The sequence below is a fragment of the Trachypithecus francoisi genome, unplaced genomic scaffold (genome assembly GCF_009764315.1).
Source record: "Trachypithecus francoisi isolate TF-2019V2 unplaced genomic scaffold, Tfra_2.0 Lachesis_group11, whole genome shotgun sequence".
NCBI classification, from domain to species: Eukaryota; Metazoa; Chordata; class Mammalia; order Primates; family Cercopithecidae; genus Trachypithecus; species Trachypithecus francoisi.
In genome coordinates this window covers 104,579,825-104,596,279 of record NW_022681456.1, presented here as the reverse complement: position 1 = coordinate 104,596,279, position 16,455 = coordinate 104,579,825, and the positions used below count along the sequence as shown (strand labels likewise).

Below are 16,455 nucleotides of genomic sequence, written 5' to 3'. Positions count from 1 at the left end.
TAAAATATACAAATTTAGTACATGAAAAAATTCACCTGCGCCAGTATGTTTTGCTCCCTCATCAATTTTTGACGCTCTCGGTTTGGCTTAGTGATAACCACATCCAGAACTTCTTGTCCATTATTAGGCACATCAGCAACAAAGAAGATGAGGTCTTCCAATAATTTAGTTACAAACCTATTACAAAATGAAAAGGCAATTTTACTTTACGGTGTGCTTAATTTTGGAAAATGTATAGATATATGACAGGTAGGTAGCTAGGTATAGATAGATAGATAGATAGATAGATAGATAGATAGATAGATAGAAGATAGATAGATGGGCAGATAGATAGATTTTTTTACTTTTTCTTCGGGAGTGGAACTCAAATCCATGGAAATTTCTTTTATTAAGTAATAAGAACTGAAACATTTGAAAACAAGGTATTTTATAACTAAAAAGGTATTTAATTTACAAAATAGTCTCTAAGACAGTTACTGTTTACCTAAACCTTTACAAAGAAAATTCCTTCTCCAGCATCTCCAACCTCTACTTGTGCCTCCAGTTCTCAAGTGTTTGCAGACTATTATCAAATAAAGCCATGTGAGTCGCAACTACACACAAGTAGGTAGGATGACACCACCAGATGACTTTCCACAACTGACTAGCAAAGCAGCACATTTCTGCTTAAGGGAAAACAGCTATACTAAATTCCTAAATTTCAATTCTTTTTCTTTATTTTTTTACTGTTAACTCAAACTACATTTCCTAGTCCTTCCCACATTTCAATTTACCCAATGCACAGAATAGGAAAAACTTAAATGGCCTGTGAATAGAGACAGAGTAAACAATCTGACACTCAAAATACTGGAAGTATTAAATGATCTATCAAAATCATGAAATTCTAAAACCATACACCAATGTTCACTTTTAAATCTATATTTTGGTTATTATTACAACTATTACTTGAACTTCAGTGGCATTTAGTACAGGAAGTGTCTTGAAAGCCCCTCCTCTCTTCACTTTTTTCCTCCTCCTTCCTCTGCCTGCTCTTTGTCATTTTCCATTTGTGTTAGTCAATTGAGGGAGGGGCAGGGGTTCAAGCTATTGAAAAATGGGTAAACAAAGGAGGAATGTGTATTGGAAGGGTCAAGGCATTTTTAAATTGTATTAGTGGTAAAGTACAACTTAATTATTCAATAAACACATAATTTTTTGGGGATAAAACAAAAGCTGACCAATAAATAGTTAAATTAGCTTTATCCATATAGTGTTAGCATCTTTATTTGCTGTTGTTAGCATGTGAATACAATGATGCTAATCATGAACACATTCATAAGAAAACTACATTTTAAGAGCTTCAACAATTCCAGGAAAGTATAGAATGTATTCAGTTGGAAAACATCTCTTTTCTCCTCTTTCAATACCTTTGGTAGGAAAACATCTTGATCTTATCTCCCGATTTATGTCTTGAAAGGGAATGCGCTTCGTGAAGCCAAGTGGACACACCCAGAATCTATAATTTAGTCACCCAGAGAAAATTCAGTATACTTCTAGGGATCATAAACTTCCCTCCAAAATTCCTGGGATTCTATGTTTTCTTGGTATGCCTATTTTAAATTTTAACCTAGTCTGTTTCTTTTGGAAAATGGTGTCTGACAGAATTCACAGACATAGTTACGTTGAATCTCTGAAGGCAGCCACAGAAACGTAAAACGTGTTTCATGTGCATCCAAATGTGGTGTGAATTTCTTTTGAAATTGTGATTTAATGTCCTCCAAATCATTCTGTTGCTCTTAAAACAAAACAAAACAAATTTGGAGCTGAGGTTACTTCAGCACAATGAAAAAAAATTGAACTTCAGTTTCTATATGCCTAATGCAAGTCCAGTTTGGGCATAAATATTTGTACTTTCTTTTTTAAATTATTAAGATTCCTTTTCTCTTGCTGTTTCAATAATTGTAATCAAATATTTAGATATCTAAGAAAGTAAAATTTTGTGAGCAACTACAGATCGCTCTGTTTCAAAGTCATTCAAATGCCCTGAAAATTGGAGATGGTTAATGGAATGATCATGACGAATATTAACAGTCTTGATTGCAAATCATGATACGTCAACCCTTTATGTAAAGCCTACCTCTTCATGACAAGGCCATGGAAGCCAGGAAGAGCAACCTTCTCTTTTGACCTCTGAAACTGTTGAAACCTTTTTTTTGACCTTGCGCTTCAAGCATCCCTTTTGTGGCAAAACAAAGAGCTGGTTTGTCTTCAATTTAGCTCGAACTCTGATTCTATACTTGGCAGTGGTGAGCTCCTACTAACTCACGCAATCTTACTAGTTTGCTTTTTAAGCTTTATGGAAAATGAACAAAATAAGAAAAACAATGAGGAACAGGGATGATGTTCAACTCTTGCAAGGTAAGAGGGACCAAAAACACATGGTAGGGAAATAAACTAAACATATGAAGCAGAGACGAACATACGGCTTCTCTAACCTCTTAAAGAAAACTTAAAATTCAGTGGCCCTTATTCAGGCTTTGGCTGTGCAGTGATAGGAGGAAACAATGGATGCGCATGGATAGGGCTGGACCCAGCCACCAGCTATCTCCATGATTAAAGTATCATATTACCAGAGAACATGGACTCTCAGCTCTTGATATCAGATCTGGCTCTGGTCTAGTTGAGGGAAGCCAGGTAGAAGCCAGCATAAAACGGACAGAGAAGACAAGTGAATGTAGAGAAAGGAAAAACAAAAATCTCCCACCTAAGAAAACCACACATAGTAAAAGTCCAAAGCACATAAGGAAAGCTGACATTGAGGAAGATAGCCACCATACTAAAGCGTCAGGAGGCTACTCCACCACCAACAAAATCCGAGTAACAAAACAATTTCAAAATAAGTTTTAAATGAGTGTGTATTCAGTCTTCAAAGAGATAAAGAAAGCAATATATTAAAAAGACAACATATTTTAAAAGGGCCAATATAAATGAAAAATAGGTGGATATACAAAAAAAAAAATCTGAGAGATAAAAATTATATGCTGTGCACAGCGACTCATCCCTGTAATCCTGGCATTTTGGGAGGTCGAGGCAGGAGGACTGCTTGAGCCAGAGTTCAAAATCAGCCAGGGCAACAGAGTGAAACCCTGTTTGCATAAAACAATTAAAAAATTAGTAGGCTGAGGTGGCATGCTCCTGTTGTCCCAGCTACTCAGGCAGTAACAAAAATCGATCCCGAGAGATATATTAAAAGGCAAATAATAAAAGGGAAGTTAAGAGAGAAAAAAGATGAATTAAGACGATCCAACATATATCTCATAAAAGTTTCAAAAGACAGAAAGGAAGAAAAAGACAAAGAAGCAATATTTGCAGGAAAATGGTTGAAAATTTCCAAGAATTGAAGGAAGAAATAAGTATTCAGATTAAAAGTATACCTTAAGTGTCAAATGAGAAAAAACAAAAATAAAACTCCTTTGTAAACACATCATGGTGAACTCTTAAGACATCAAAAGCAAAGAAAAATAATATATAAAATTACCAAGTCAAGAAAAATTACCAATAAAGAATAACAAGTCTATTGACAGATTTCTTAACAGCAACAAGATATGCTAGAAAGTAATTAAATTATAGCTTTAAAATACTGATAGAAAGTAATAATCAATCTGACATCTCATATATAAAGTATCACTTAAGAGTAAAGCAAGGGCCAGGTGGCTCACGCCTGTAATCTCAGCACTTTGGGAGGCGGAGGCGGGCAGATCACCTGAGGTCAGGAGTTTAAGATGAGCCTGGCCAACATGGTGGAACCCCATCTCTACCAAAAACACAAAAATTAGCCAGGCGTGGTGGCACACACCTGTAATCCCAGCTACTCGGGAGGCTGAGGCAGGAGAATCGCTTGAACCCAGGAGGCAGAGGTTGCAGTGAGCCAAGATCGTGCCACTGCACTCCAGCCTGGGCGACAGAGCAAGACCCCATCTCAAAAAAATAAAAAAGAAATGTGCTAAGAGAGTAAATTCTGGCTGGGTGCGGTGGCTCATGCCTGTAATCCCAGCACTTTGGCAGGCCAAGGCGGGCAGATTGCCTGAGGTCAGGAGATCGAGACCATCCTGGCTAACATGGTGAAACCCCGTATCTACTAAAAATACAAAATTAGCCGGGTGTGGTGGTGGGTGCCTATAATCCCAGCTACTCAGAAGGCTGAAGCAGAAGAGCTGCTGAGCCTGGGAGGCGGATGTTGCAGTGAGCCAAGATCACACCATTGCACTCCAGCCTGGGTGACAGAGTGAGACTCTGTCTTTAAAAAAAAAAAAAAAAGTAAAGGCAAAATAAAGATATTTTCATACATGTGAAAACTAAAAAGATTATAACCCATAGGCCTCTCCACTGAATGGACTAAAGAATAAATTTCAGCAAGATGAAAAGAGAATGAATAAGTGAGATACAAGTAATAAAGACAGGAGGAAAACGTAAAGAAAGGGGAAGAAGAAGAAGTAAAATTGTTTTAAAAAAATCACTAAAAAAAATTTAGAAACTAAATTTCTCTCCCCAAAAACTACTGAAATAAGATTAAAAAATAAAATAAATGTTTTAAGTTAAAAAAAGATGTTTCATTGTCTTTTTAAAAAAGGAACAAAATTTATCAGTAAAAATGAAACATGGTGCATCATGATTTATACTGATACATTTATTCTTTTGTATTTATCAAATTAAAATAAAATTTTACAAATGAAGAGAATAAACACAGAACTATGGTTCTAGACAACTACTACAAGACAGATGGGAGGGAGAATGTCAGGGCAAAACCAAAGCATGCTGCAACACTTTTCTTCCAGGGGAGGGAGAAAAAAATTAGTAACTTCAAGTTTATCAAGAAGAATATACAGTCAAAATGTATGATAAGAATTCAAGTGTAATTGCTAATGAATGAAAATATGACCGAAAGCTTCTAAATCAGTAGAGAAAACAGTAAAATGGTGAGAGGGGAATACAAACTTTATTTATCTAGCAGAAAGCAAGAAAGAAGTAAAGGAAATGAAAACAAGCTACACTAAAGAAAGAAAAACAAAAATAAAAATGCATTCAAATAAATTTATCAAATACAAAGTCATTAAACTTGCAAATGAAAATAGACTATCAGTCAGGCACGGTGGTTTACGCCTATAATCCCAGCACTTTGGGAGGCCAAGAAAGGCAGATTGCTTAAGCTCAGGAGTTTGAGATTAGCCTGGGCAACATGGCAAACCCTGTCTCTAGAAAAATCCAAAAAATTAGCTGGGTGTGGTGGCACGTGCCTGTGTTCCCCGCTACTTGGGAGTCTGAGGTGAGAGGATCACCTGAACCCAGGAGGTCGAGGCTGCAGTAAGCCATGATTGCACCACTGCACTCTAGCCTTGGCAACAGAGCAAGACCCTGCCTCAAAAAAATAAATAAAATAGACTATCAGATTAGATTGTTACAATCAACCTTCTGCTGCTCACTAAAACAAAATGACCAGGACACCTGAAATAAAAAGATATGGAAAAAGAGACATCAGGCAAATGTTAAACTAAAGATTGCTGGTGTCAGGATAGTCATACCTGGCAAAAAAATTTAAGAGAAAATGATGTTGCTCTGAGAAGCAATATCAGAATGACATCTGATCTGGTGATCACATGGTGGATGACCCCTGTTCTAGATCCTGAGCTCCTATCATGGGGAATGAGAACCATCCCTCAAGAGGGTAAGTTTCACAGAGACATGAGATAGTCTGTGGCCTTCACCACCACATTAGCACCACATATTCCCATGCTGCATGGCCAAGTGCCTGGCACGTACCAGAAGTTTAGTAATAGTGAATTAATCACATCTCTGAACTCTCACTGCTTGAGAGAAACCCCAGTATTTTGTGTATCCTCAGAGGTAAACACAGTGCAGAAATGCTGGTCAAGGACTGCCTGTGTCACTTCCTCAAGTTCTGGATGGCAGTTAACACCCCTCCATCTTCCCTCCTCTCTCTCTGACAACATGTTCCCAGTCCTCTCTATTTTGTGGGTGTGATTATGTAGAATAAGATTAGAAAATTCCACTGAAAATATTTAAGGTTGAGGATCTTGAAGCATAATACAAGAGCTGTACTTCCAGAGCTCATGTTCATTCCTGGGATAAGTAAAGAGGGAAGACAGAGAGAGAGAGAGAGAAAAAAAAAAATTCCAACAACACAGGCTTTTTAACACAGATAATAATCGCTTCATTTTCCATAGGGGGAAAAAAGTCAGAGTTGTCAATTATTTTCAGAAATAATTTTATATTCAATTCCAAAACTGAGAAAATAATACAAATGCATTCAATTCTGCCAATAAGCTCTACCTTACTGACAGGCAGCTTTGAATGAATTTTGATAGGAGGTGGCTTTTCTGAAATTACTAAATTAAGATCAATAATTGTACCTTCATATTTCTTAGGCAAAGCCTTCTCTTTGCTATTAATACAATGTTTTTCACTCCAAAACAGTAGGGAAAGAAAGAAGCAAAGGAAATAAAAATGCATGCTCTCTAGTTAGTCCTAGTCCACCACCTTCCTTAGATTCATCTTGAGAGGTTAAGATAATCTCCAGCCATGACTGAAGAAGAGTGACTTGCACAGGATTCCAGCCAGTGATGCTGGAGAGCCCATAATCTGAATTTTTATCTGTCCTTTTCTTCAAGGAATACCTTAATGCTTAGCAAGGGAGACTTTTTAAGTGAAGCCAAGAAAATTGCTGTGCATATGTAAGAGTGTTAGAAACAAAGAAATAGATTCACGAAAGGAAAAGTTAGATCAATAACAGACAAATAAAAATTCCTATCTACACATTAGAATCCATTTCCTGCCATAATTTAGCTCTGATATTTAATTGTCTATAGCCCATAAAAGTGGGCCAGTTGTTTCTGCTTCCGGCCTTTATTCATTTCCCCTAACAGGGTTGGAGGTGTGACTGAATATACAATAGTTGTTTTGAAATGTAAGTTTGGCAGGGGAAAAAATAGAGGTAAGAACAGAGAGGAAGCTGAGAAACAGCTATTCCATTTGTTTGCATATTTAGGATTTTTTTCTAATTGACAGGGATGGAGGGAAGCAAACTTGGATTTTTTTGTTCTTCTGTATTGTAAGATGTATATCTAAAAAGTTCAAAAATATATAGCTAAGAAGTACTGATAAGTGAATCCCATGAAGCCACCACCAAGAGCAGGAAATGGAACCCTGCAGGAGCCTTCCAAACCTTCAGGGAGCATAATTCCTCCCTCCCCTCTAAGAAGAAACACCATCCTGATTTTTGTCGCAATGACTTCCTTGCATTTCTTTATGGTTCTTCTAATTGCTTAAAGGCCCCCAAAGAAATGGAGTGGAGTTTGTTTTTGAATGTTACACACAGTATTACAGTGAATGTATTTGTTGTGTCTAGTTTTCCCCCAATCCGTTTGTTAAATTTAGCCATTCCATTGCACATAGATGTAGTTCATTTATTTTCATCGCAAAACTGTATTCCATTGTATGAAAATAACACAATTTTCATCCTCTATTCAACTGGTGTTGGACATTTGGATGGTTTTCCATTTGGGGTTATTTCACACAAAGCTGAACATTCTTGAACATGTGTCCTGGTACACATGTGGAGGATAGTCTTTTGGACAGATGTTCAAGAATGTTCAGCCTAGGAGTGGAATTGGTGAGTCATGGGGTGTTTGCTTCTTTAATTTTGCTAGTTACTGCCAAACTATTTTCTAAGGTGCAGATATCAATTATCATCTCACCAGCTGTGTATGAGAGTTCCAATGTCTGAAAGCCTGGGAAATTGGCAAATAGCTTTTTCTTGTTTAAATTAAAAGGCATGTAGCAGATCATGAAGAGAGGAAACACAGAGGATGCTTGTGCTTGGGCACACTGGAAAGCATATGGACTTTAAACCATACATGACTGAATCCCCCCTTAGTATTAACTATGCAGCCTTACCTTGTTTGCTTACCCTCCTCAGTTTTCCTTTATGTAAAATGAGAATACCTATTTCAAGGCTATTTGAAGGATTAGATAAAATATACTTACAGTGCCCAACCTAATAACTGACACAAAGCAGGCATGCAATAATCACTAGCTGTCAATATCATTCTCTTTCTTACTTATTTCCAAAACCAGAGCTTAAGAATCAAGGATCCAGTTTCTCTGAACAAGCTATAAGGGCAGAGAGCTACATCTTGCAGATAATTTTTCTGGTTTTACATATCTGTTTGTTTTCTGGTACCAGAGCTGAGAAATGCATCTTGAATAAATAACATCAGAGAAACACAAAACTTTCTTTAGGTCCTTTAGAACTCTAAATCCAAATATCAAATCATGCACAGCAAAAGGTATTGCAAATCTCCCACAAAGGATTTAAAAAAGAATGACCAGAAAATAACTTAAAACAACTGTTTTCAAGCAAAGCTAAAATGGGACAAGTAAATATTCCACCAGATTTAAATTTGACAAATTTCATTCACTCACTATGATCAAGAGGAGTAAGTTCCCACCTCATTCAGAAGCAGGTGTGCTATTGAGAATGTTATAAATATTCCCTTAGAGTCCTTCATTCACATCAGGCTTACTATAACAATTGACAACTGACTCTTGATTATTTAAGACCCATTTAAAAAGATACTCACCTCCTTTCATTCTGAGTTATTGTGCCATTTTCTAGCTTTTTAACTGTGGTCGCTAGTACTTTATTGGCATCATTGGCAAAGTCTAAGTCTCGAACTTCAGACAGTGGGACAGACACGATGGCGAACGCTTCTTTATCTTCTTTGGTTTGGCAGGTTCCAATCTGAAATGTGTTTTTTCATTAAGATTAGTTTTATAAACAACTATACAATATTCTTTGAGGACTAACACATCCAGTACTGTTTAAGAAATATAAGACAAGAATAGATCATCCAAACACAGTAACTCCCACATGCTTCATCCACTACGAAAGACTGCAGGGACACAGAGATTTCCTGTGTCCGCTTCCTGCCCTGTTCCAAAGCCCCACTGGAAACCTCTCCCTTTTACACTTGCCCTCTGCTCCAGTTTTGACAGAGTAGAGAAAAGCCACTCCTGGATTCTACTTCTCCATCCACATGCTGCTACCATTCTTTTTGATGTCTCTGTAGCATCCTCCTAAATCACAACTTTGCTGCCTCCAACCCATTTAGATCAGCTACCTAAGCAACTGGCAGACATGCATGCTTGATGTAACTAATCGCAATGATATCTAATATTGGTGAAGATGGAGTATAAGGAACATGTCACACAGCATTCCTATCCTAATCCTATTCGCATGGCATTTGGCTAAAAATTAAACCACAATCAGTGACATTTACCTTTAACATAACAGGCCTCTCTTCATCTGTGTCTATGGGGATACTAGTACTGGTTACCCATGTGTTGGTGCATAAATGCCTTAACCGAACATATGAGTTCCTAAAAGCAAAACAATATAAAAAAACAAATTATAAAAAGTTAGCACATTTACATATTGACATCTTTAACAGCTTCACATATGATATGAACTTAAATATATATAAACTAGTAATTGACTCAAGATCCCTCTGCTTTAAGGGGAAATTCTGAATTATAGACTATTTCAAAGCATGCAGCATTATTACCTAAGCCAGTAGTTCTCAAAGTGTGGTCCCTAGACCAGTGGCATCAGCATCGCCTGGGAGCTTGTTATTAATACAAATTCTGAAACTTCATCCCCATTGACTGAATCAGAAACTTTGGGGGTGTGGCCCAACAATGAGTAGTTTAATAGGTTCTCCAGGCAGTTCTGATGCATGCTAAACTAAGAACATCGATCAAATAACAAATAACTCAGCTAACACTGCTGGCAGACAGTAGTGTAGTCTGTGTAGTTTAATTATCTGTATGTGAAAGTATTAATGTACAATAAATCCTCATTATTTGTGGCTTCTGTACTTGTGAATTCTCCTGCTCACTAAAATTTATTTGTAGCCCCCCAATCAGTATTCAAGGAGCTTTTGTGATCATTCCAGGACATACACAGAGTGACAAAAATTTAAGTGGCCCAGCAGACACATTTCCAAGCTGAAGTAGAACAAGGTGATGCTCTGCGTCTTGTCTCAGCTCTCATGCTATAAACGAGTGTCCTTTTTGTGCTCTATTTAGTGCCATGTTTTTCACATTTCTGTGCTTTTTTTTTGGTGATTTTGATGTTTAAGATGGCCCCCACATGAGGTGTAGAAGTTCCTAAAGTTACGCACGTCTAGTGTTCCCAAGCACAAAAAGGCTGTGATATGCCTTACAAAGAAAATACTTGTGCTATATGAGCTTCGTTCACGCATCAGTTATAGTGCTACTGACCACAAATTCAATGTTAATGAATCAGCAACATATATTGAATAAGGTGTATTTAAACAGAAGCACACATAGAACAAGGCTATGTATTGGTCAACAAAAATGTTGTGACCAGAAGCTCACAGGAACCTAACTCTGTATTTCCCCTAGGAACAATAGTTCAGTATTTGCTAATTCCATGTAACATGAATTTTAAAAATTGACTGGATATGAACTGTGAGAGAGTGCCTAAGAAAGGACACCTAGAACTTCATCCTACTCAAGCATTACCATTTTTGGTAAATCTTTTATAATCTTTTGTTATTTCTTTAACAAATATGTGTATACTGCCTATTAAAAGAAAAGCACAGTAAGTACTCTGCCTTTAAGTTGCTTACATATCAGTATAAAGATAAGGCATAAATATGTCTTACAACATAAGGTGAAAAGCATTAGGGCCAAGAAAAGAAAACCAAATAAAATGGCAACGGCCTCAGGCAAAGAGATTCATTCAACAACCTGGTTCCGCTCCTTTACAAAAGTAGATAAAATACAAACTGAGCTTCACAAATCTAAAATAGCAGTCCTCCAATCTTTGTTCAAATATCTAGAAATTCTGAAATGCCTCTGTTTTATCACTTAGAATCTTCTGCACTGAATTACACAGGAGATGTAATTTGTACTCAGTTGTCATCAGGTCCCCAAGTGACTTAGTACAGTGATTTAGTTTAAGCAGCATTGGACTATAAAGTTGGAGAAACACTGGACTCCACAGTGGAATCACTTAGGCAATAAATTCTTTAAAAAGAGTAAAGCCTGCACCCCACCTGTGAGACTCTGATTTCATTGGTCTCAGCATGGCCAGGGCATGGTGAGGTGTCCACACTACCCGGGTGATTCGAACTTACAGTCAACTTGAGTTAGCCACTGTTCTAACTTAGTCTCTAGTTCCTGATCTGTAAGGGTTACTGCCAGTATTCAATAAGACAATATTTATTAAGAACTTGACACAGGACTTAGTACATAAAAAGTGCTCAAGAGTTATAATAGTAGTTATTACTAAGCATTAATTAATGTTGGCTTTAATACAATTAATGACAGATGAATTGATGTTAATACAAAATTCTGCACTATACTGAATAGGGCTTCCACAGTTCTGAAAAGTAATAGATTAATGATTCCAATATAAAGGGAGGCTCAGTGGCCATCATCGTGGTTCTATACACTTTCCAGTAAGATCCTTTTATCATTTCCTTAACTCTCTTGGTTAGAGTTCAAGAAGGGCTCCCTTTTTGCTGACTTAAATCTAAAATAAGTAAAGTCATAGTAAGGATTGATTAAGGTCCCAGTCCTGAGAGAAGAAAGCCAGAGACCTGGGTCAGGTAAAACCAGAGAGGATCTCTTTACAGGCTTATATTGATGGAACAAAAAAGAGTGAGAGATGGACTCATATAAGGTATGAAATTCGGCAACATTTCTCATGAATGAGAATAGCCACAAAACACCCTGGGAAGCTCTACCAGCAATGTTTCTCAATAGTGTTATTATAGTAACTTTTTACCCTCCCTGGAGGAAACCCACACAATGTCTGCCTTTTTGCATAGGTGCCTTTGGCTTCACCACTGCCATCTGCCAAGGCCAAGCACAATACTGCTCCATCAAGGCCAATTTAGAGCCATCCCACTAATCCTAGTAATATGTGCAAGACTCCTCGATGCATCTAGAGAGTGCATCATAGCCTTATGGTTGAAAGATGGATAGTTACAGACAGAAAAGCTTAACTAAAATAGTCAAATTTAGCCTGGGCATGGTGGCTCATGCCTGTAATTTCAGCACTTTGAGAAGCTGAGGTGGGTGGATCCCTCGAGCCCAGGAGTTCAAGACCAGCCTAGGCAATATGGCAAAGACTCATCTCTACAAAAATATACAAAAGTTAGCAGGGCATGGTTGTGCATGCCTATAGTCCCAGCTACTCAGGAGGCTGAGGTGGGAGGATCACCTGAGTACCAGATGTGGAGGATGTAGTGAGCCATGATTATGCCTCTGTACTACACCCTGGGCCACAGAGTGAGATCCTGTCTCAAAAAAGATAAATGAAAAGTAAAATAAAATGGTCAAATTCAAGCAAAAGAATGTAAGATATTGTCTTACCTTAAGTTCTGGCAATCTTATTTCCAATCCCACACCCCCTCACTCACTTTTATCTAATTACTCTGGCCTTCTCACTGGTCCTTAAAAACACCCAGTAAATTTCAACATTTTTCATTTCGTGTTCCTGCTGCTTGAAATGTTCCTCTCAGGAAGAGAGGACTTGATTCCTCAATTCATTCAGATCATTCTTCAAACGTACTAACTCAGAGAGGCCACAGTTGAACTCTCCTACCTAACAGAACTCTCCATACCCTCCATTTTTTCTTCAAAGCACTTTTATTACCTGACCTTTGATTAATATTTTATGTCTATTGTTTTGTTTACTGCCTGTCTCCCCCATTTGAATGTGAAAGTATAACCTGTTTGTTCACTGTTGTCCTCCCAATGCCAAGGGCAATGCCTGGAATGTAATGGATGTTCAATAGATATTCGTTGACTGAATGAATACATAAATGAACAAATGGATGAATGAAATGGGAAATCTGACACAATAAAAATAAATGATAAATATATAAATAGAAATGTTTTTATATTATTTTTCATTTTAGTAACCAAAGGCCAGATAAGTAATAAGAATAAATGATTCTTATAAATTTTTCAGAATTTCTTTGTTCCTGCACATTTTAATTATTTATAAGAATAAAACAAATTATGTTAACCTCCTCACAGAAGAGGCACAATGTTTTACACATTTTTTCTTCACTTATGTTTGCTCCCATGATATCATAAAAATATATTAATATTATTATTTTCATTCCTTACCTACTGGTATAATTATTCAAAGAAACATCTTTTAACCATAATTTTTTTTTACCTTGGAACCAGGCAGTCAGCTCTCTGAAGAGTTGTGGCATCGAGTTCAAAAAGGGATGCAATGTCATTGCCATGTGGGACTGAAACCAAAGTATACATGATCTTCTCCCCTGCCTGGCGTTTTTTCTTTGAAGTTGGATGGTCATCTCTCTGTTGAGGAAGTACAAGGTTATTTACTTTTATCCGGTTTCTTGCTAAACTCCCCAATTAATCAGATGACAGGGTTTAAATGTGCATGTTATTTCTTCCTTGGATTGGAGAAGTGTCTATTTCACATCACCCAGAAACTCTAGCTCTAGACCGACAGCCATTGAGGTAATTACTGTCAACAGGGATGAGTCCCACACTCCTGGGGTGGGGTGGCTTGATCTGCCCACATCATTAAGGCACTAATGGTACCAATAGTTATGGACCCTTCCCTCGTTCTCTTACACCTATTTACAAAGTAGCAATTTTGACCATTCCACAGTTAAAACGAACACAGAGAAGTGCCTGTGTGTTGAATCATCTAGATTTCTTAAGTTAAAGTAAGCATGGCAGTGTGCAGGAGTTCATACCTAACTCCCCAGCCACAATAATACTTGGAGAAGAGCAGAATTAACAGCAACATTCCCATTCACCACCTGCTTGCAGCCCTAGATTTAAGAACATACTATAATTCCATAAGAAATAAAATAAAAGGAGATCTCCACAAATAGACACCTTCATAATGATGTGAAACCTGGTCAAAGGTTCCAGCACACCCTACCATTTTAAGCAGACGCCAACACGAGATTAATGAGTTTGTGCTTTTACTTGAACTTCTGCAAGTCCCAGTACCCCATGGAAGAACTGGTTGCACAAGAAACCAAAACAGGGGATGCAATATAAGCTTGGTAGTTAGTAGATAAAAATAGCGACTTACACATATTTATTAAAACAGGCGAAATTTGAAAATGAGAATGGAAGAGAGAAAGACAAACAGACACACTGTCACTGCACCATCACAGGATGGTGAATGAAACTGAGGGAAGGAAGGGATACTCAAAAGGCAAATACAAGCAGCATACTATATCCATGGGCAAGTGTTTCTTTAATGGCTGCTGTGACAAGATATTACTCCTGATCATCCCGGAACATTCACTTGGAGTTCCTACCCCCTCCCAAAGAGTGTCAATATCATTTTATTTGGATCAAAAAAGCCTTGCAGTTTTGTTTCTGGCCTCCTCTGTAAATGGTGCATAAATTGGTAGCACCGTTGAAATGGGAATGGGCAGAGGGAACTGCCAGGTTTCCTAAACACGAGGAGGATTGTTATCTGCTAAAACCCTCACAGCCTTGCAGCACCAGGTAGCTCTTGTCATCTTTGACTTCTGTGTCTTCCACAGAGACGAAAATTCATAATTAAATGAAAGCAGGGGTTCAGCAAACTGTCCACAAAGGGTGACCCTCATAACAGTAGTTTCTTATTTGTAAATATAAACGCTGTTTATTGACTAGAAAAGGGCATACTTGGTATACTATACATCGTAAGGGAGTATGGGCATGTGGGAACGAAGAAAATGCAGAAACAGTTAGCAAATAATACTTCTGAATTTTTTTTTAAGACAAGGTCTCACTCTGTTGCCCAGGCTGGAGTGCAGTGGCACAATCAAGGCTCACAATAGTCTCACTCTCCAGGGCTCAAGAGATCCTCCCACCTCAGCCTCCCGGGTAGCTGGGGCTACAGACGTGTGCCATCACACTGGCTAATTTTTATAATTATTGTACTAACTGGACCTTACTATGTTGCTGAGGCTGGTCTCGAACTCTTGAGTTCAAGCGATCCTCCCTGCTCAGCCTCCCAAAGGTTGGGATTACAGGAGTGGGCCACTGCACCTGGCTGATATTTCCGAATTTATACAGAGCTTCTCACAATACCAAAGCCATTCCTTTGGTTGTTCTCATTAATCCCACAATAAAAAATTTAAGAGAGAGAAAAGTAAGCATTATAATTTCCATTGAGCAAAGAAATGAGTGCAGTTACCTAAAGAGAGATGAAAGATGAGGGAAGGGAAAAAAGAAAGGGGAGGAAGAAGGAGGAGAGGAAGAAGAAGGAGAAGGGAAAAGAGGGAAAGAAGGAAGGAGAGGGGGTGGGGAGAAAGGATGGAGAACAGGAGGGGAGCAGTGGATGGTGGTAATGAACGCTCAGCCCCAAATTCAACTGACCAGGGCCTGAATCCAAGCCAACCCAAGCCAGAGGCCAGGCCTGACGCCCTTAAATACTATAGGAGTCACTCCTCTAAGAGTAAATAAGAACTCACGACTAAGACCCTCCCCCTCCCCCAAGTCTTCTGAAAAAGTTACCTTGGGTCATGGGACCCACTTTCATGGTGATTTGCATGAAGGATGAAGAAGTCTAAGAATTGGAGACAAAATTTATGAGGGGGAAACCCACCCTTTCGTCCCTCAAGAAGAAAGTCTAAATGCCTTTAAATAACCCAATAATGAGAGTAGTCTGTCCAGACAAATGAGTTTGAAGAGATGGCTGGCGCAATGGCCTTAATAGCTTAGGATCATGGAATCTCTTCCCATATAATCTCTAGTAGTAGTTAGCAGTTAACCTCTGGTGGTAGTTGGCAGTTACTCAAGTGAAATTCTATTGAAATTTATTCCCTGGGTTTTAATTAGTCTCTTTGAAACTTCAGACAGCACTTTTATAGTTTTATCCTGCACTGCAATTCCCACAATGGGTTGTGAGTAAGATCCTTAAAAAAAAAAAAAAAAAAAAAAGTGGGGGAGAGTGAGCTAGTTTGAATGGAAAGGTAGCAAGAGGGGAAAAAGAAGAAAAGGGAAGTGAGTGTGGTACACTAGAAGAAAAGCAGGAGTGTGCAAGAAAAATGGCCTCTGGTCCAGTGTCACTGAATATTCTTTTTATTGGCAGGGAAAAAAATGATATCTAAAAATATGTATAGCTTACTAAGGAGTGAGAGCTATGAGTTAATATTATTAACCTATTTTTTAGATGAGAACACTGAGGCTTTAGGGGCCAAGTTTGCATAATTCTCATGTGGTAGAGCTGAATAGCAAATCCAGCTCTAGCTGACTCCACAGTCCTAACCTGTTAACTATTATGCTACAGAGAGACCTTGATCATCAAGAAGGCTCCCAGAAAACTATCAACTAACAACCTGGAGAAGATAAACATAATGGACTCTCCAT

The 16,455-nt window shown here is 38.1% G+C and overlaps 1 protein-coding gene across 2 annotated transcripts in view; it reads right to left on the bottom strand.

The window, feature by feature from the left end:
* Positions 1-16,455, bottom strand: part of ITPR2 (inositol 1,4,5-trisphosphate receptor type 2) — a 493,382-nt gene that overhangs the window by 336,109 nt on the left and 140,818 nt on the right. For both annotated transcript variants that reach the window (XM_033222612.1, XM_033222613.1), the window contains 4 exons: positions 13,277-13,425; positions 9,336-9,435; positions 8,637-8,797; positions 36-177 (listed from right to left, as the gene is read on the bottom strand). In XM_033222612.1, the coding sequence (XP_033078503.1) occupies positions 36-177; positions 8,637-8,797; positions 9,336-9,435; positions 13,277-13,425 (552 nt within the window). The remainder of the gene's footprint in view (positions 1-35; positions 178-8,636; positions 8,798-9,335; positions 9,436-13,276; positions 13,426-16,455) is intronic.